The sequence below is a fragment of the Pongo abelii genome, chromosome 4, assembly GCF_028885655.2.
Source record: "Pongo abelii isolate AG06213 chromosome 4, NHGRI_mPonAbe1-v2.0_pri, whole genome shotgun sequence".
Lineage (NCBI taxonomy): Eukaryota > Metazoa > Chordata > Mammalia > Primates > Hominidae > Pongo > Pongo abelii.
In genome coordinates, this window is record NC_071989.2 from 120,470,991 (window position 1) to 120,487,092 (window position 16,102).

The 16,102-nt window shown below is 41.3% G+C and overlaps 2 protein-coding genes across 3 annotated transcripts in view; one reads left to right on the forward strand and one right to left on the reverse strand.

The window, feature by feature from the left end:
• Nucleotides 1-5,971, reverse strand: part of EPB41L4A (erythrocyte membrane protein band 4.1 like 4A) — a 263,496-nt gene extending 257,525 nt beyond the window's left edge. For both annotated transcript variants that reach the window (XM_024247207.3, XM_054555815.2), the window contains exon 1: nt 5,863-5,971. In XM_024247207.3, coding sequence (XP_024102975.3) covers nt 5,863-5,961 — 99 coding nt within the window. In that variant the 5' untranslated portion in view covers nt 5,962-5,971. The remainder of the gene's footprint in view (nt 1-5,862) is intronic.
• A 548-nt stretch (nt 5,972-6,519) lies between these two features.
• On the forward strand, nt 6,520-7,895 carry LOC100462566 (uncharacterized). The gene has a single exon (XM_002815783.5). The coding sequence runs from the start codon at nt 6,520-6,522 to the stop codon at nt 7,339-7,341; it is 822 nt and encodes a 273-aa protein (XP_002815829.3). The 3' UTR covers nt 7,342-7,895.
• Nucleotides 7,896-16,102: the final 8,207 nt, after the last annotated feature.

The following is a 16,102-nucleotide window of genomic DNA, read 5'->3' on the forward strand; positions in this document are numbered from 1 at the left end:
ACAAGGAAGAAAAGTCACTAAAGTATGAGGATCTATTTTCCATTTTGGAAATATGCTCTTCTTCTGAAAGACTCAGGTTGGAAGGGGAGCATTAAACTTAAAAGAGAAAGACTTGGTATTTACAAAATACAAAGTGGTGTGATTCATGTTTTCTGAAATAGCTGCTAGTCAGCTTTTCAATGTACTGCATGCATTCAGTCCACTGCACCATCTCATTTTCTACCCATTATCAATACAAAAATTAGAGTATCTTGACAACAGATTTTTCACAGTGAGATTCACTTTATTCTAGGGTCTTTTCTAGTAAAAATAAAATGGCAAAGGAACTCCATTATCTAGAAGATTTTCAATACAGCCTATTCCAGCTGTAACACTCCACTCATTCTTCTATCAAATTATAGTTAATAAGCATCTACTACATGAAGTATACAGCTCTGACTCCTGGGGATCACAGGTAGGGGCTCACAGGCTTCTGGAGGAGACAGATGTGTCCAGAAATAATGCATGCCATGTGACAGATGCTGTAACAGGGATGTGTGAGGCACAAATAGGCACCTACCTCTGCTTGGTGAGGCAGAAGTGAAGGCTGCCTAGCAGATGGGACACTTGATTCAACGATGGTTCAGATAAGGATGTGTTTAGGGAAAAACAAAATGGTACACCAATCATCAGGAATCTCATGCATAAAGTCTCAAAACAGTCTGGAATAGGTGGGAAACTGTGAGCAGTTTCTGCATACCTACAGGGCAAGTCACTTGGACTGGCAGGGCTAGATCAGGTAGGGTGCTAAGTCAAACAATGAAGTTTGGACTTTATCTCTAGGAAGGAATGAGCCACTACAACAAGGAGAAGAAGAGGAAAGGTGGAATAAAGTTAAAATTTGCTGGGTGCTTATCACGTGCAAGACAGCATGAAAGTAGAAGGTGAATACTGTACTACATCATTTCTCTTCATTTTAAAGATGGGAAACAAACTCAGAAAAGACTCAGCTAGTAAGTAATTAGTGGTGCCAAAATTTAAACCCAGGTAATCTGACTTTAGAGCCTATGCTTTTAATCACTGCAGGTATTGTTCTGTGTATAAAGATATGAAGCAAGTGTAAAGATACTTGAATATGAAGGAAGATAAAGATACCATATTGTTTTCACTGAATATGAGGGTAAACAACTCACCATTCCAAAAGAGAGGGGGAAAAAAGAAAAAATAGAAGGCATCTAAAAGTTACCCGGCATTCAATGTTGAAACTGTGCAACAAAGACATAAGAACAAAGGAAGCTGCTATTCTCTATGAGAGTGGTTCTCAACGGAGGGTGATTATGCCCATCAGGGAAGATCTGGCAATATCTGGGGACATTTTTGGTTGTCATTATTGGAAAAGAGGTGCCACACATCTGTAGAGAGGAGGCAGGGAATGCTGCTAAGTATCCTACAAGGGACAGGATAAACTCCCACAGGGAGTTCAAGGTAGGTCAAGCTTACCAATATGGAATTCAAGAACACACACAGTAACTGGACTGCAAAAAGTGTAGTTCACTATCAACCAAGAATACCAGAAGCACCTAGGGAGGGACAGCCATAAGCTGCTGGAGGTAACCAACAATGCTTTCCCCCTTAAACAGTTATTAAATCACATTCAAGTCATAGATGATAAAAGGTATTTTTAATAATTTTTTTTCAAGAAAAAGACTTCTTGTAAAATTGAGGGGCTATTCATACACAGTTCATCTTATGCGGCCACAACTTGGATATCACTTTTGAATTTTAGAAAACTGGATGTAGTTATGCAGGAGAGACACTTTCTAGCCCAGTCACACCTAATTTAATACCCAATCAAGACCACAATGAATCTTACGTTTGTGTGTGATTACTTGCTTCTCCCTACGTTTATATGGTTCCTGACTCTGTACCTTAAGTGGCTGATACCAAAAGATATGAGTATTCACATATAAACTTAATATAATTTGAGAAACTATTGCTTTTCATTTTTTCCCAATCTTCTGGGATATTTTATTTATTAGTCCAAATTGAATAAAAATTGTAATTTTTGTAAGTGAGATGCATAAAATTTAAGCCCTTGACTTATGATTGTTATTCTAGCTTATTAGGAAATTTATAACCAAAAGCATCAAAACTGACTCACAGTATTCCCTCAGGAATCTCAGGATGATTTGGAAGTAACATTATTTAGTAGTTAATGGATGAACTATACACTTTAACTGGGCGAAATGTATGGTATACCTTAACAAAGCCATTTAAAAGAAGGTAATGGAATTTTCATCTTACTGCCATGTTGGTTTCATTAGTTTAGTCAATACTCATAGGGAAAAATGAGCACTTAAACATTCATCACACTACTCAGAGGATTAAAATTTTGCCAAAATGAAAGTACTAATCTATTTCATATTTGTAGCAGCAATTTTGAGAATTAAATTTATAATCAAATCTTGTGACTTGTGTTTTCCTGAAAATGTTTTGCTAACCAAATGAAAACCTAGAAAAGTAGTCTGAGCCACATTCAAGTTTTGCCAAGAGAACAAAAAGAAAGTTATCTACCTCCCTCAGCACAGAGAACTAGAAAGGACACAACAAAAGTTTCCCAGAACAAACATTACTCAAACCACTGAGACCAACCATAGCAAAAATCCTTACTTGAATAAACAACAGAGATAGCAGCAAAAGACAAACAGCTAAAAGCTATTGTAGGGCTCAACACACAACCAATAGCTTTCAGCTTATATAAACTTGAGTTTTTAAATCTCGGATAAGGTTCAAACTGTGAACTGCATGAATAAGACTTTCTGCTATCAAGGTGAGGTTGTCCTAAAGCAGGTAAAAAAGGCAAATACCTCCGTAACATTAACAGGGATACAAAGATACTGTGTTTTATTCTTCTGGTATTTTTTTTAACAGAAAATTATTTTCCATTTAAATGAAATTAAATAGAAATAAAATTATTTTCCATTTAAACAATATTCATCTTACCATATAAGATGAGTAACTTGTCTTCAGGCTGAAACACTTTTCATGGTGACACATTAATTTTTTTTCTAACATCGATGAAAAACTTTTATCTAAGTTGAAGAAAAATCACTTCAAAACTAACTTTTCTATTTGTAATTTGGTGCTTAAACAAATCCAGAGTGTTTTTCAAAATGATATACAGAAAAAATGTTTACCAAGATTCTCTCATACTTCTTCCACCTTAACTTGCTATAATTAATCTTTTCTAATTCACAGTGCATTATTTTAACAATAATACAAACAAATTCTCAAGTAACCATTTAGGAATCAGTAAAATTATTTCTACTAAGAGATGAAATGTGTGCATAATTTTAATGTAAAATTAGCCATCTTCATCTAAGATAGAATAGGAAAAAGGGTAATCACAAAATAAATGTTACGAAATGCTTTTGAAAAATAGAGATTTTTCTAGCTAATTTCAGAGAAAAGTAGGTTAACTGATGTTGCCTGCTTAATTTTGACTTTAATTAGTGGTAATCAAAATTACTAAGTATACTATCTCAAGGAAAAACACCATAATGGTAGCTACTAGCTATTAACTTTGAAGTAACTGTTTACTTTTTCATTTACAAACTAAAGTACGAGTTAATTTTAAGTAATTAATGCAATATACATCAATTGTACCTATGCACCATAATACACGAAGGTTAGGAAACAGTTTTTTAAAATGTCAAGTACGTACAGAACATAAACATGTTCATCCAATGTTTGAATACCATCTACATGCAAGTTTTTTTATACATACCATTTATAAATATGCAAATATATTTAATTTAGTACACGCCAAGGGTAGCTAGGTGTTTAACACATACACTTTGAAGGTAGCATAGAAGATAATGTGGTTAGCTTTAGCAGACAACATCTGTGTTACACACATGGCCATCAAAATAATTGTGGCATGCTTTTGTGACAAGGACAGAGGCCAAGCCTGTTGTTAAATGATTTCCAACAAAAGCCTGCTTAAATTATTGTTTAGTTATATGGCCCATATCCAAAATAACAGTATTACATAGTTGCTGTTGCCTTTGAATCACTCACCAATTTTCAGCCCATTTGTAAAACAAGATAAGCACCATTGGATTATAAAAAATAATTATGGATCAGAATTTTTGATTCATGTTTCTTTGACAAAATTATTCCATTTGATCCCAAGTCCTGGCTGCTCTCTTGACAGAATAACGTACACGCTCTACAGCTGACAGGCATGACTTTCATGATTAAATAGGAAGCTCACATTCCAGATGACTTTAGACTCCAGATAATTTAGACTTTGCACTTCAGAAAGATTTCTTTATTGTCTTAGTATCTGATCATCAGTTACCTTTTTCTAATTGTTTCTATCTCGACACCACAAAGAATCTATATATTATCTAGAATTTAGGATGTTTTTGTGATTTTTGCCTATTTTATTCATACAGTACACCAAAGAATGTTACATCATCTTGTAAGTTATAATATTTTCCTGATTTCATTGGGCGGGTGAGAGGAGAAATATTTTGGAACATAAAGAAAAGTTAAAAATACAAAATGTACACCCTCCCCCAAAAGAGTCCATTTTATTGGTCTTGAAAGGAAATACCGTATGAGAATCGAACTGAATTTTGCTCAGTATAATTCCTGGGGAAACAATATTCAAAACAACCCCCTAAAGGAAAGGGTTAACAGTCTTGTAGCTTTAACTGATTATTTTTGCTCCTTTCTCCTGCAAAAGAATTACACCTATGAAATTGGAATTCTGTACACTAAGAATGGCAACATCAACGCTGAAACTTTTAGCCAGGAATAGTTATCCTAGTGTGCATAAAACTATGTAAAAACTGATTCACAAAAGGAAATGCCCAGGGCCTACCCCATTATGATTAACTTCTGAGATGAAGCGACTAAGAGAGGATACTTGGCAGCCTGAACTGGATTTCTCAGAAAGCCAGCTCTATCAGAGCGGGGGCGGGGGGGTGCGGTTTCCCTTCACCAGACTCAGCTGCCGCCTTATCTAAAATGCCTTAGTGATTTAAAACTGAAAGAGAAAGATAAACAAAACAGCAAAACGCTCCGGATTTAGATCTCCTTTAGGTAGTTAACATTGTTGCAAGAGCAAAACAAGCACGCAGGCGCGTCGGTCAGGTTGTCACTACAAACATAAGTACCTTCTCATCCAAAGTAAGGAAGAGGATCTCTGCGAGCTCTGCTGCCTTTGTGTTTGGGCTCTCTAAGTTAATGTAGTGATTGCATTTTAATGACCCACAAACAGGAGCAAAGTTATTACTGGGTCGCTTTGAGAGATGTTTACTTAAATGTGAGGATAAACCCAGATCGCTGTAGAAAGGGAAAATATTTTCCGTCCAAACGTAGCATTACCCAACTACGAACCCACGCAAAACAATCACAATGACCCATTAATGCGTTTCAACGAGTGAACTAGTTCACTTCCCTAATTACACTGTCAAGGAAAACGCCTTCAACGAAGCCGAGGGAAGCCATGCCTTCCACACTGTGGTGGGACGCAGCCGGTATGACCCATTCTGCCCCTCTTTGAGAGCTGCGGGGCACCCAGAGGCTTTTGGAGAAAACCGGTTTGGGGAAGAGTTTTGGCGTGCTGCTGGGAGCCGGTGTGCTGAGTAACCTTAGAAACGTCAAACTCAACTTTGCTTTATGAAGGAACTCAAAGTTAACTCACCCTGGCACGTCCACCCTCTCCCTGCGCGTAGGGGACAGCGGCCTCTCCTCCCCACCGCGCAGAGTCGCGGCCGCCGCCCTCGACCCACCGGTGACAGCCCTCAAAGCGATGGACTCCCGCACCTGCCCTGCCGCCAACCCCCGGAATGCGCTCCCGGCCGCACCCACCTTGATGCCCTGCTGCTGGGTGGTAAGGGTTAACTTGGATTCATCCAGGAGCAAAACTTCGCAGTAAAATTCTTCCGGAACAGCGCAGAAACAGCCCATGTCGGTTGTGGTCGTCTCCAGCCAGGCGAGAAAGCTGCCACCGAGGCGCCCAGCCGCCCCCTTCACTCAAGGGCGATGCATTAACTTATTGTCCGCGCCGTGGCGAGGGTGAGAGGAGCAGCTCCCGGTGGGGTCCAAGGACTGGCCGCCGAACCGCCCGGCGGGGCAGGAGCAAGAAAGGCGGAAAAGCCCGGGAGAGTCAGCGCCCGGGAGCCTCCGGGGAAGCGCCGGCGGAACTGGGCGCGGAGGGCGGTGGCGCGTCCCCGCGCATCCTGCGGCTCCGGCTCCTCCGAAGGCGGGGGCGCGAGGCCCCTCCCGCAGTCCTGGGGACGACAAAAGTCTCCTGGCAATGGGGGCAAGAGACCAGAAAAGGGAGAGATGGCAATTCGAGGCCCTCCCCGGCCTTGGAAGCCCCTGGAAGTGCTGCAGCTCCCTCCTGCCGCACGGATTTGAGCGCGGCCCCGACGTCCCGGCCTCCGATCGGCCTGCGGAGTCCCCCGCGGGCGCGCACTTCCAGCCGCGACCCCGCCCCGCAGACCCGGGTCAGGTCCGCCTAGTATGGAGCGCTCGGCTTTTCTTTTGTGTGAGGAGCACCCACGACGCCCCGACCATGGGCGCAGGGGCAGAGGCGAGGGTCGTCGCTCCGTCCGCTACCCCGTCCCCCAGCCGCGGGCGCCGAGGAGCCGGAAGAGAGGCGGAAAGGGCAGCGGGCTCCTTACCCAGACCAGCGAGGGGAGGTCAGCTCGTCGCGGGGTGTGGCTCCCGTCCGGGGACCACCGAGCTCATTACGGGTGGCCGTGTGTAGCCAAGTTCAAGCTCTCCCTCCGGGAACGCCTGCCGCGGCGGCGGAACACGGCTTCTTCAGGACATTCAGCAAAGCGGGGAGGCGGGGACCTGCGGGCGGAGGAGCGACGCCCCAGCTGGGAACGCGGCGGACGGGCGAGTGGGGGGTGTGCCCTGGGCGCGCCAGGCCGCGGAGGCTCCGGGGAAAGTTCTCTTGGCCGCGCAAGGGGTGGCGCCCCGGGCGGGAGCAGCCCAGGTGCATGTGGGCCCGGTCCAGGCGTCTGCAAAAAGCCCTGGAACGAAGCGGACCCCCCAGTCCAGCACTGGCCGCGCCAGGGGCGCCCCTTTTGGGCGGGGTATCAGCTGGGGGCGGAGGGCGGGGCAGAGACCTTGGTCCCAGCGGCGAGGTGCCGGCAAGTCCACGCTGCCAAGCCGCACGCTGCGCCCAAGCCGCGGGTCAGTCCAGCGCTCGCTGCGTCCTTCCCCCGAGAGACGTGGAGGCTGGGTGGGGAGAAGAGGACGGGGTGCTGCTCGGACCCCACCGTTCGGCGGTCCCAATCCCACGCCCTCCGCGCGGTCGGCCGCGTCCAGGACTGAGGGGCACAATAGCTCTGAAGCTGCAGTGACCCCTGGTGGGTCCTGATGTCCGTGCACAGGCAGCCGAGGTTGAGCTGCGGACGAGACTGAGCCCCGCTGGGCTTCGGAGCAGGTGCAATCTGTGCTCTCCAGCTGGGAACCAGCAGCGAGTTAATGCGAGTCGCAGTTAGGGGAGACACGAGGGGAGGTCTCACAGAAAAAAACTCTATATTGAGTTTTAGAGTTAGAGCTTTGGCATCAGACGTAGTTTTGAGTTGACTATTCTACTGCTTGTTAGCTGGGTAGCCAAAGCTCAAAAAAATTGCGTAAAACCTAGGACGTTAGCCCTTAAAACAAAACCAGGCTTCCGTAGCACAGTAGAAATGAAATGAACAATTGGCGACTTTGACGGAGTTTCCTCTCATAGTGATTTGCCACAAAGGACCTTCTGTAGGAAGCCTCGGCCTTCCCTGCTATTGTGACCCCATCCAAACACAGGATCAGCATAACCGCCAAAGTGCAATATAAATTTCTGAACTTTACCTAGGCTATGAATAAAACTATTTTATCTTCTGGATTTTCTGTGAAATTGACTCAGGTTTTGAATTTCTGATCAAATTTCGTGTCCAGCTTTGTTTTATTGTCAAAGTCTTGCCTGCCTTATGAGGTGACTGACACCTTATTATGCTAGATTTTAGCATTTCTGCTTGTGGAGGCTTTTCTTTTCTGTAATACAGTATTCCTGACACCAGTTATCAAATGTGATTGAAAGATGGCTTAACATTTTCATTCTTCACCTCGATATCCAACCGAGACACTTGAGGCTGCAAAAACAAAAGGTTCAAGCAATCATCTGTTCCCAGTTTTGAGTTTTGCTGTCATCTGTTTTTTGGCCCTTTGATTTAGTTTTTTTGCTTTCTGATTTTTGGTTTTGCTGTTGTTTGTTTTTTGTTTTTTTACCTCCAGTGGCAATGGGAAGGCTGAGGGTTTTGGTTGGGCAGGGATTCTGTTCCCAGCTCCTCATAAGGTAAGGTACAAAGCCATAAGGTCCCATACATGTGACACTCTTCCCTGAGTGAAGCATTTTCTTTTCCATTTCTTTATCGGAGATTGGAGAAAAGAAAATTTAAAATCTATTTAACACAAAATTAGAGATTACTAGTGACAAGAGGATTCCACAGAGTTTCTAAGGATAGCTTTATTGCATATAATTTACATACAGTACACTGCATAATTTTTAAGTGTACAATTTGATAAGTTTTGACATAAGTGTGCACCCATGAACCCACCACCATAATCAAGCTAGTACACATATTCATCCCTCCCTAAGGTTTCCTCCTGCACTTTGTCATCTTTCTTTTTTTTTCTTTTCTTTTCTTTTTTTTTTTTTTTTTTTTTTGAGACGGAGTCTCACTCTATCAGAGTGCAGTGGCGTGATCTTGGCTCACTACAACCTCCACCTGCCGGGTTCGAGCAATTCTCCTGCCTCAGCCTCCCAAGTAGCTGGGACTACAGGAGTGCACCACCATGCCCCGCATTTTTAGTAGAGACGGGGTTCCACCATGCTGGCCAGGCTAGTCTCGAACTCCTGACCTCATGATCCACCCGCCTCAGCCTCCCAAAGTGCTAGGATTACAGGCGTGAGCCACCGCGCCTGGCCACTTTGTCATCTTTCACTCGCATTCCTCACTACGACTCACTTCCCAGGCAACCATAGATCTGCTTTCTGTCACCATCATTTAGCTACATTTTCTAGAGTTTAATGCCAATTGAATCATACAGTGTCAACTCTCCTTTTTGTCTGGTTTGTTTCACTTGACACAATTGAGATTTAACCATGCTGTTGTGAATATAAATAGTTTATTTATTTTTATTGTTCAATAATATTCCATTGTATGTATATACCACAATTTGTTTTTCCATTCATTTAAGTGGTTTCCAGTTTTTGACTATTACAAATAAAGCTGCTATGGGGATTGTATTAGTCAGCTCAGGCTGCTGTAACAAAATACAGTAGACTGGATGGCTTAAACAATAGACATTTATTTTCTCACAGTTCTGGAGCCTGGAAGTTCAAGACTACTGTGCCATCATGGTCAGTTTCTGGTGAGGCACCTTCCTGACTTGAAGGAAGGCTCCAGGTTACTGTGTGCTCACATGACATCTTTGTGTGCTTTCAGAGAGAAGGGGAAAGGGAAGAGGAATGGAAGGAGGAGAGAGGGAGAAAAGGAGGGTGAGAGAAAAATATTAAGGAGGGTGGGGGAGAGAAAGACACCAAGATAGCACCCTCTGGGGTCTATTATTAGAAGGACATTAATCCTATGGTATCAGGGCTCTACTCTTAGGATCTCATTTAACCTTAATTGCCGCCTTATAGACCCTATCTGTAAACAGTCACGTTGGGTTAGGGCTTCAACATATGAATTTTGAGGGAACACAATTCAGACCATAGAAAGGATCCATGTCTTTATATGTACATGTGCTTTTGTTTCTTTTGTAATACAGAGTAGAATGACTGGATCAGAAGATATACAACTGGCAAATAAACACATGGAAAGATGATCAACATCATTAGTCACTAGGAAAATGCAAATTAAAATCACCATAAGATACCACTAGAGACCTAATAGAATGGCTACCAAGCTACCATATCAGTAAGTGTGGGTGAGGATGTGGTGCAATTTTTTTTTTCTTTTTTTGAGACAGTCTTGCTCTGTCACCCAGGCTGGAGTGCAGTGGCACAATCTCAGCTCACTGCAACCTCCGCCTCCCAGGTTCAAGCGATTCTTCTGCCTCAGGCTCCTGAGCAGCTGGAACTACAGGTGCGTGCCACCATGCCCAGCTAATTTTTGTGTTTTTAGTAGAGACGGGGTTTTACCATATTGGCCAGGCTGGTCTCGAACTCCTGACCTCATGATCCGCCAGCCTCAGCCTCCCAAAGTGCTGGAATTATGGAGGAGAGCCACCGCACCCAGCCGGATGTGGAGCAATTTAAATTCTCATAATCCTGGAGTGCATGCAAGATGGTATAACCACTTTGGATATGTTTTGTAGTTTCTTAAAAAGTTGAACATAGACCTTCTTTAAGATTTTGGAGGAAGACTTTCTCTGCCTATCCAGAGAAACAAATTAACAAGATGCTATTCAAACACTTTTTCCCAGGAAAATCATATAGTTTTCAACATGTGCATAACATAATATGCTCTATTTAAAGCTTTGCGTCAAAGGCTTTGATCTCTTTTCAGTGATTTTTGTTTTAATATTTTGTTAAATGTTAAACATTAACATTTTGTCATGATAAGCCTAGGTAGACGAGTCAAATGGCAAATAAATTAAGAATAAACATAATTCTACAGAAATATGCAGGGCTTCCATCTGTGAAAGACTGCAGGGATCCTCAATCTGGAAGAAGAAATTTCATTTTACATAAAACAGGCCCCCACCCCTTGCTGAAACATGTACTTCAAAATGCAAACTCAGAATTCTTTTTAAAGCACCATATTCTTTTTAGTAAGATGTATTTAAACAATCTTCTGTGATCTTTTTATAATCTTACATTTTTCAGACTTAAGAAAGTTAACTGTAATATATAAAAGAAAGAAGCCTGAATTTATTGACAATAGATACATAAATAATTTAATTACTAACATACCTGAGAGCAACACAGCAGAATCACCAGGGCTTGTTAAAACACTGATTTCTGGCCCTACCCCCAGGGTTTCTGATTTAGTAGTTATGGAATGGGACCTAAGAATTTGCATTTCTGACAAGTTCCCAGGTGATGCTAATGCTGCAGATTGGCAAGCGGACTTTGAGAATCACTGCTCTGGACATTGTCTTTCAAAAAAATAGTTGTTCCTCATTACCTATGAATAATTTGGTAAGAAGGTCATTCTTCACTAGTAGCCTCCCTATTATTTTGCCTCATTCATCAAATTAATGCCTGTCAAAGAGAAAGTATTGAAGATCCTGCCAAGTAGATAACATCAGAAGGAGTAGTTGTTAAGGGAAATATCCCTAATTTGGTCTCATCATACTACTGCTTAGTCTCTTTGGACACCTTACTTATTTTTATTTCTAATATAGTATGGGCCCAGGCACATCCAGTTTTTAAGACCATTCTGCCTCCTGACTCACTTCACATATAGGTATGTCATTAACCAGCTGTCTTCTTTTCTAAGTACTGACGCCTTAGATCCCATTTATTAGAATACCTCAAGGCTGTTACCCATGTTTCAAGGGAAACCATCTCCCAAGAATTCCCTGCAATCTAAGCTGGTTTTTCATCCTTGTGATCTTCAAATAAATGTTATTTGGGGTTTACTGAGAATTCTTATTTTGCACAGTTATTAATCCTTGGTAGTGAATGCATTAATGTGGTTTGTATTTAGCAAAAATAGTTTGGAAATTTGAAACACCCTAGCTCCCCTTTCTTTTAAAAACACAAACGGACTTTCCTCTTGCACTATTATATAAGCTGCTGTTTTTTTTAACCTCATTGCTTACCTTTAATAACTTTCCATGCCAGTGAATATATCTCCATTTCATCTTTCCTAGGTGTTCTGTTATATGCATACGCTATAATTAATTAAACAGCTCAAATTTGGCACTTAGATTGTTATAAAAATATAAACATGCTGTAGTAAACATTTTTACATGTATTTGTCTATTATTTGATAAAGATAAATTCCTAGATGTGGAACTTGTGAATCAAAGTATATGCATATTTAATTTATTTATTGTCATTATGACAGATTGCAATCCAGAAAGCCTGAATCAATTTACAGTTCCACCAACAATGTATCAAAATACCCACTTCACTCTACTCATGCCAATCTTTGGAATCTCTTCAATCAAATTGGCAAAAGTCATTCTGTTATTTTAAAAACTAGAGAAAGTCTCCTAAAAGAACAGCTTATATAATAATGCAAAGAGGAAAATCCATTTTTGTTTGTTTTTAAAAGAAAGTTTGGAGCAAAGCTGAGTGACTCATGCCTGTAATCCCAGCACTTTGGGAGGCCAAGGCAAGAGGACTGCTTGAGCCTTGGAGGCAGAGGTTGCAGTGAGCCAGGATCGTGCCACTGCACTCCAGCCTGTGCAACAGAATGAGACCCTATCTCAAAAAAAAAAAAAATTGATTTTTTTACAATGAGTATGGAATAATTTTAAATGAAAATAAATTCTCATGTTAAACCAAAGAATCTGTCAAATTACCGGTTAATGAAATTGGCCTTCATTTAAAATTGGACTCCTTTTCTTTTTTTTTTAAATTATACTTTAAGTTTTAGGGTACATGTGCACGACGTGCAGGTTAGTTACATATGTATACATGTGCCCTGTTGGTGTGCTGCACCCAATAATTCCTCATTTAACATTAGGTATATCTCCAAATACTATCCCTCCCCCCTCCCCCCACCCCACAACAGGCCCTGGTGTGTGATGTTCCCCTTCCTGTGTCCATGTGTTCTCGTTGTTCAATTCCCACCTATGAGTGAGGACATGCGGTGTTTGGTTTTTTGTCCTTGCGATAGTTTGCTGAGAATGATGGTTTCCAGCTTCATCCATGTCCCTACAAAGGACATGAACTCATGCTTTTTTATGGCTGCATAGTATTCCATGGTGTATATGTGCCACATTTTCTTAATCCAGTCTATCATTGTTGGACATTTGGGTTGGTTCCAAGTCTTTCCTATTGTGAATAGTGCCGCAATAAACATACGTATTCATGTGTCTTTATAGCAGCATGATTTGTAATCCTTTGGGTATATACCCAGTAATGGGATGGCTGGGTCAAATGGTATTTCTAGTTCTAGATCCCTGAGGAATCGCCACACTGACTTCCACAATGGTTGAACTAGTTTACAGTCCCACCAACAGTGTAAAAGTGTTCCTATTTCTCCACATCCTCTCCAGCACCTGTTGTTTCCTGACTTTTTAATGATGGCTATTTTAACTGGTGTAAGATGGTATCTCATTGTGGTTTTGATTTGCATTTCTCTGATGGCCAGTGATGATGAGCATTTTTTTATGTGTCTGTTGGCTGCATAAATGTCTTCTTTTGAGAAGTGTCTGTTCATATCCTTTGCCCACTTTTTGATGGGGTTGTTTGTTTTTTTCTTGTAAATTTGTTTGAGTTCATTGTAGATTCTGGATATTAGCCCTTTGTCAGATGAGTAGGTTGCAAAAATTTTCTCCCATTCTGTAGGTTGCCTGTTCACTCTGATGGTAATTTCTTTTGCTGTGCAGAAGCTCTTCAGTTTAATTAGATCCCATTTGTCAGTTTTCACTTTTGTTGCCATTGCTTTTGGTGTTTTAGACATGAAGTCCTTGCCCCTGCCTATGTCCTGAATGGTATTGCCTAGGTTTTCTTCTAGGGTTTTCATAGTTTTAGGTCTAACATTTAAGTCTTTAATCCATCTTGAATTAATTTTTGTATAAGGTGTAAGGAAGGGATCCAGTTTCAGCTTTCTACATGTGGCTAGCCAATTTTCCCAGCACCATTTCTTAAATAGGAAATCCTTTCCCCATTTCTTGTTTTTGTCAGGTTTGTCAAAGATCAGATGGTTGTAGATATGCGGCATTATTTCTGAGGGCTCTGTTGTGTTCCATTGGTCTATATTTCTGTTTTGGTACCAGTACCATGCTGTTTTGGTTACTGTAGCCTTGTAGTATAGTTTGAAGTCAGGTAGCGTGATGCCTCCAGCTTTGTTCTTTTGGCTCAGAATTGACTTGGCAATGAGGGCTCTTTTTTGGTTGCATATGAACTTTAAAGTAGTTTTTTCCAATTCTGTGAAGAAAGTCATTGGTAGCTTGATGGGGATGGCACTGAATCTATAAATTACCTTGGGCGGTATGGCCATTTTCATGATATTGATTCTTCCTACCCATGAACATGGGATGTTCTTCCATTTGTTTGTATCCTCTTTTATTTCCTTGAGCAGTGGTTTGTAGTTCTCCTTGAAGAGGTCCTTCACATCCCTTGTAAGTTGGATTCCTAGGTATTTTATTCTCTTTGAAGCAATAGTGAATGGGAGTTCACTCATGATTTGGCTCTCTGTCTGTTATTGGTGTATAAGGATGCTTGTAATTTTTGCACATTGATTTTGAATCCTGAGACTTTGCTGAAGTTGCCTATCAGCTTAAGGAGATTTTGGGCTGAGAAGATGGAGTTTTCTAGATATACAATCATGTCATCTGCACACAGGGACAATTTGACTTCCTCTTTTCCTAATTGAATACCCTTTATTTCTTTCTCCTGCCTGATTGCCCTGGCCAGAAGTTCCAACACTGTGTTGAAAAGGAGTGGTGAGAGAGGGCATCCCTGTCTCGTGGCAGTTTTCAAAGGGCATGCTTCCACTTTTTGCCTATTCAGTATGACATTGGCTGTGGGTTTGTCATAGATAGCTCTTATTATTTTGAGATACTTCCCATCAATACCTAATTTATTGAGAGTTTTTAGCATGACGGTTGTTGAATTTTGTCAAAGGCCTTTTCTGCATCTATTGAGATAATCATATGGTTTTTGTCGTTAGTTCTGTTTATATGCTGGATTATGTTTATTGATTTGCGTATGTTGAACCAGCCTTGCATCCCAGGGATGAAGCCCACTTGATCATGGTGGATAAGCTTTTTGATGTGCTGCTGGATTTGGTTTGCCAGTATTTTATTGAGGATTTTTGCATCAGTGTTCATCAAGGATATTGGTCTAAAATTCTCTTTTTTTGTTGTGTCTCTGCCAGGCTTTGGTATCAGGATGATGCTGGCCTCATAAAATGAGTTAGGGAGGATTCCCTCTTTTTCTATTGATTGGAATAGTTTCAGAAGGAATGGTACCAGCTCCTCCTTGTACCTCTGGTAGAATTCGGCTGTGAATCCATCTGGTCCTGGCCTTTTTTTGGTTGGTAAGCTATTAATTATTGCCTCAATTTCAGAGCCTGTTATTGGTCTATTCAGAGATTCAACTTCTTCCTGGTTTAGTCTTGGGAGGGTGTATGTGTCGAGGAATTTATCCATTTCTTCTAGATTTTCTAGTTTATTTCCATAGAGGTGTTTATAGTATTCTCTGATGGTAGTATGTATTTCTGTGGGATCAGTTGTGATATCCCCTTTATCATAAAATTGGACTCCTTTTCTAAGTTCTAACCTAAGTTCCAATGTATTGACTATTTTACCTAGTTAATGTGCTCTGGTTTGATCCCTCATAGAAACTTTATTTGGTTAACACGAGCTTAGTAATAGGGGTATTAATCTACCTATAGAAATTTGAGGAAAATAATAGGGAAATTAGCTTTTATTATCTTGTAATCATTTTTATTTTAAGTCAAACTAGCTGTGTGACCTTGAAGCCACATCATCTCTCTGTACCTCAGCATGCTCCTCTATAAAATAAAAAACCTGGAGTATGTTGTGGCACGTCTACATTGTCATGCCCAGCAGGCTGATTTTCTGCCTCTTTCTTCTGGTAATGACATATTGCTGTTCCTTAAAGGTGGTACCTAGGGAATGAGCATCCCAGCACAACATCTGGCAAAGAAACATCTGGAGATGATCTCTGAACTCATGTCTAGCCTTCTGATTAAGAAGTTGCCAAGAAAAACTAAAATAGTCATTTCCTCTGGCAAAGGGGCATGGGTGGTTTATGGACAAGCTAGAATTGAGACTTAACATTTCCCTGTATTTCTCTTTAGAATTCTGCATCCTATTATTCTGTACATGTGTCACCTAGTCATTAGGTAAATACATATTTGGAAATCATTTTTGAAAAGACAAAGTATAGTTCATA

Excerpts from the sequence above, each read along its gene's own strand:
- LOC100462566 (XM_002815783.5), top strand. The coding sequence starts at position 6,520 with ATGGAGCGCTCGGCTTTTCTTTTGTGTGAGGAGCACCCACGACGCCCC.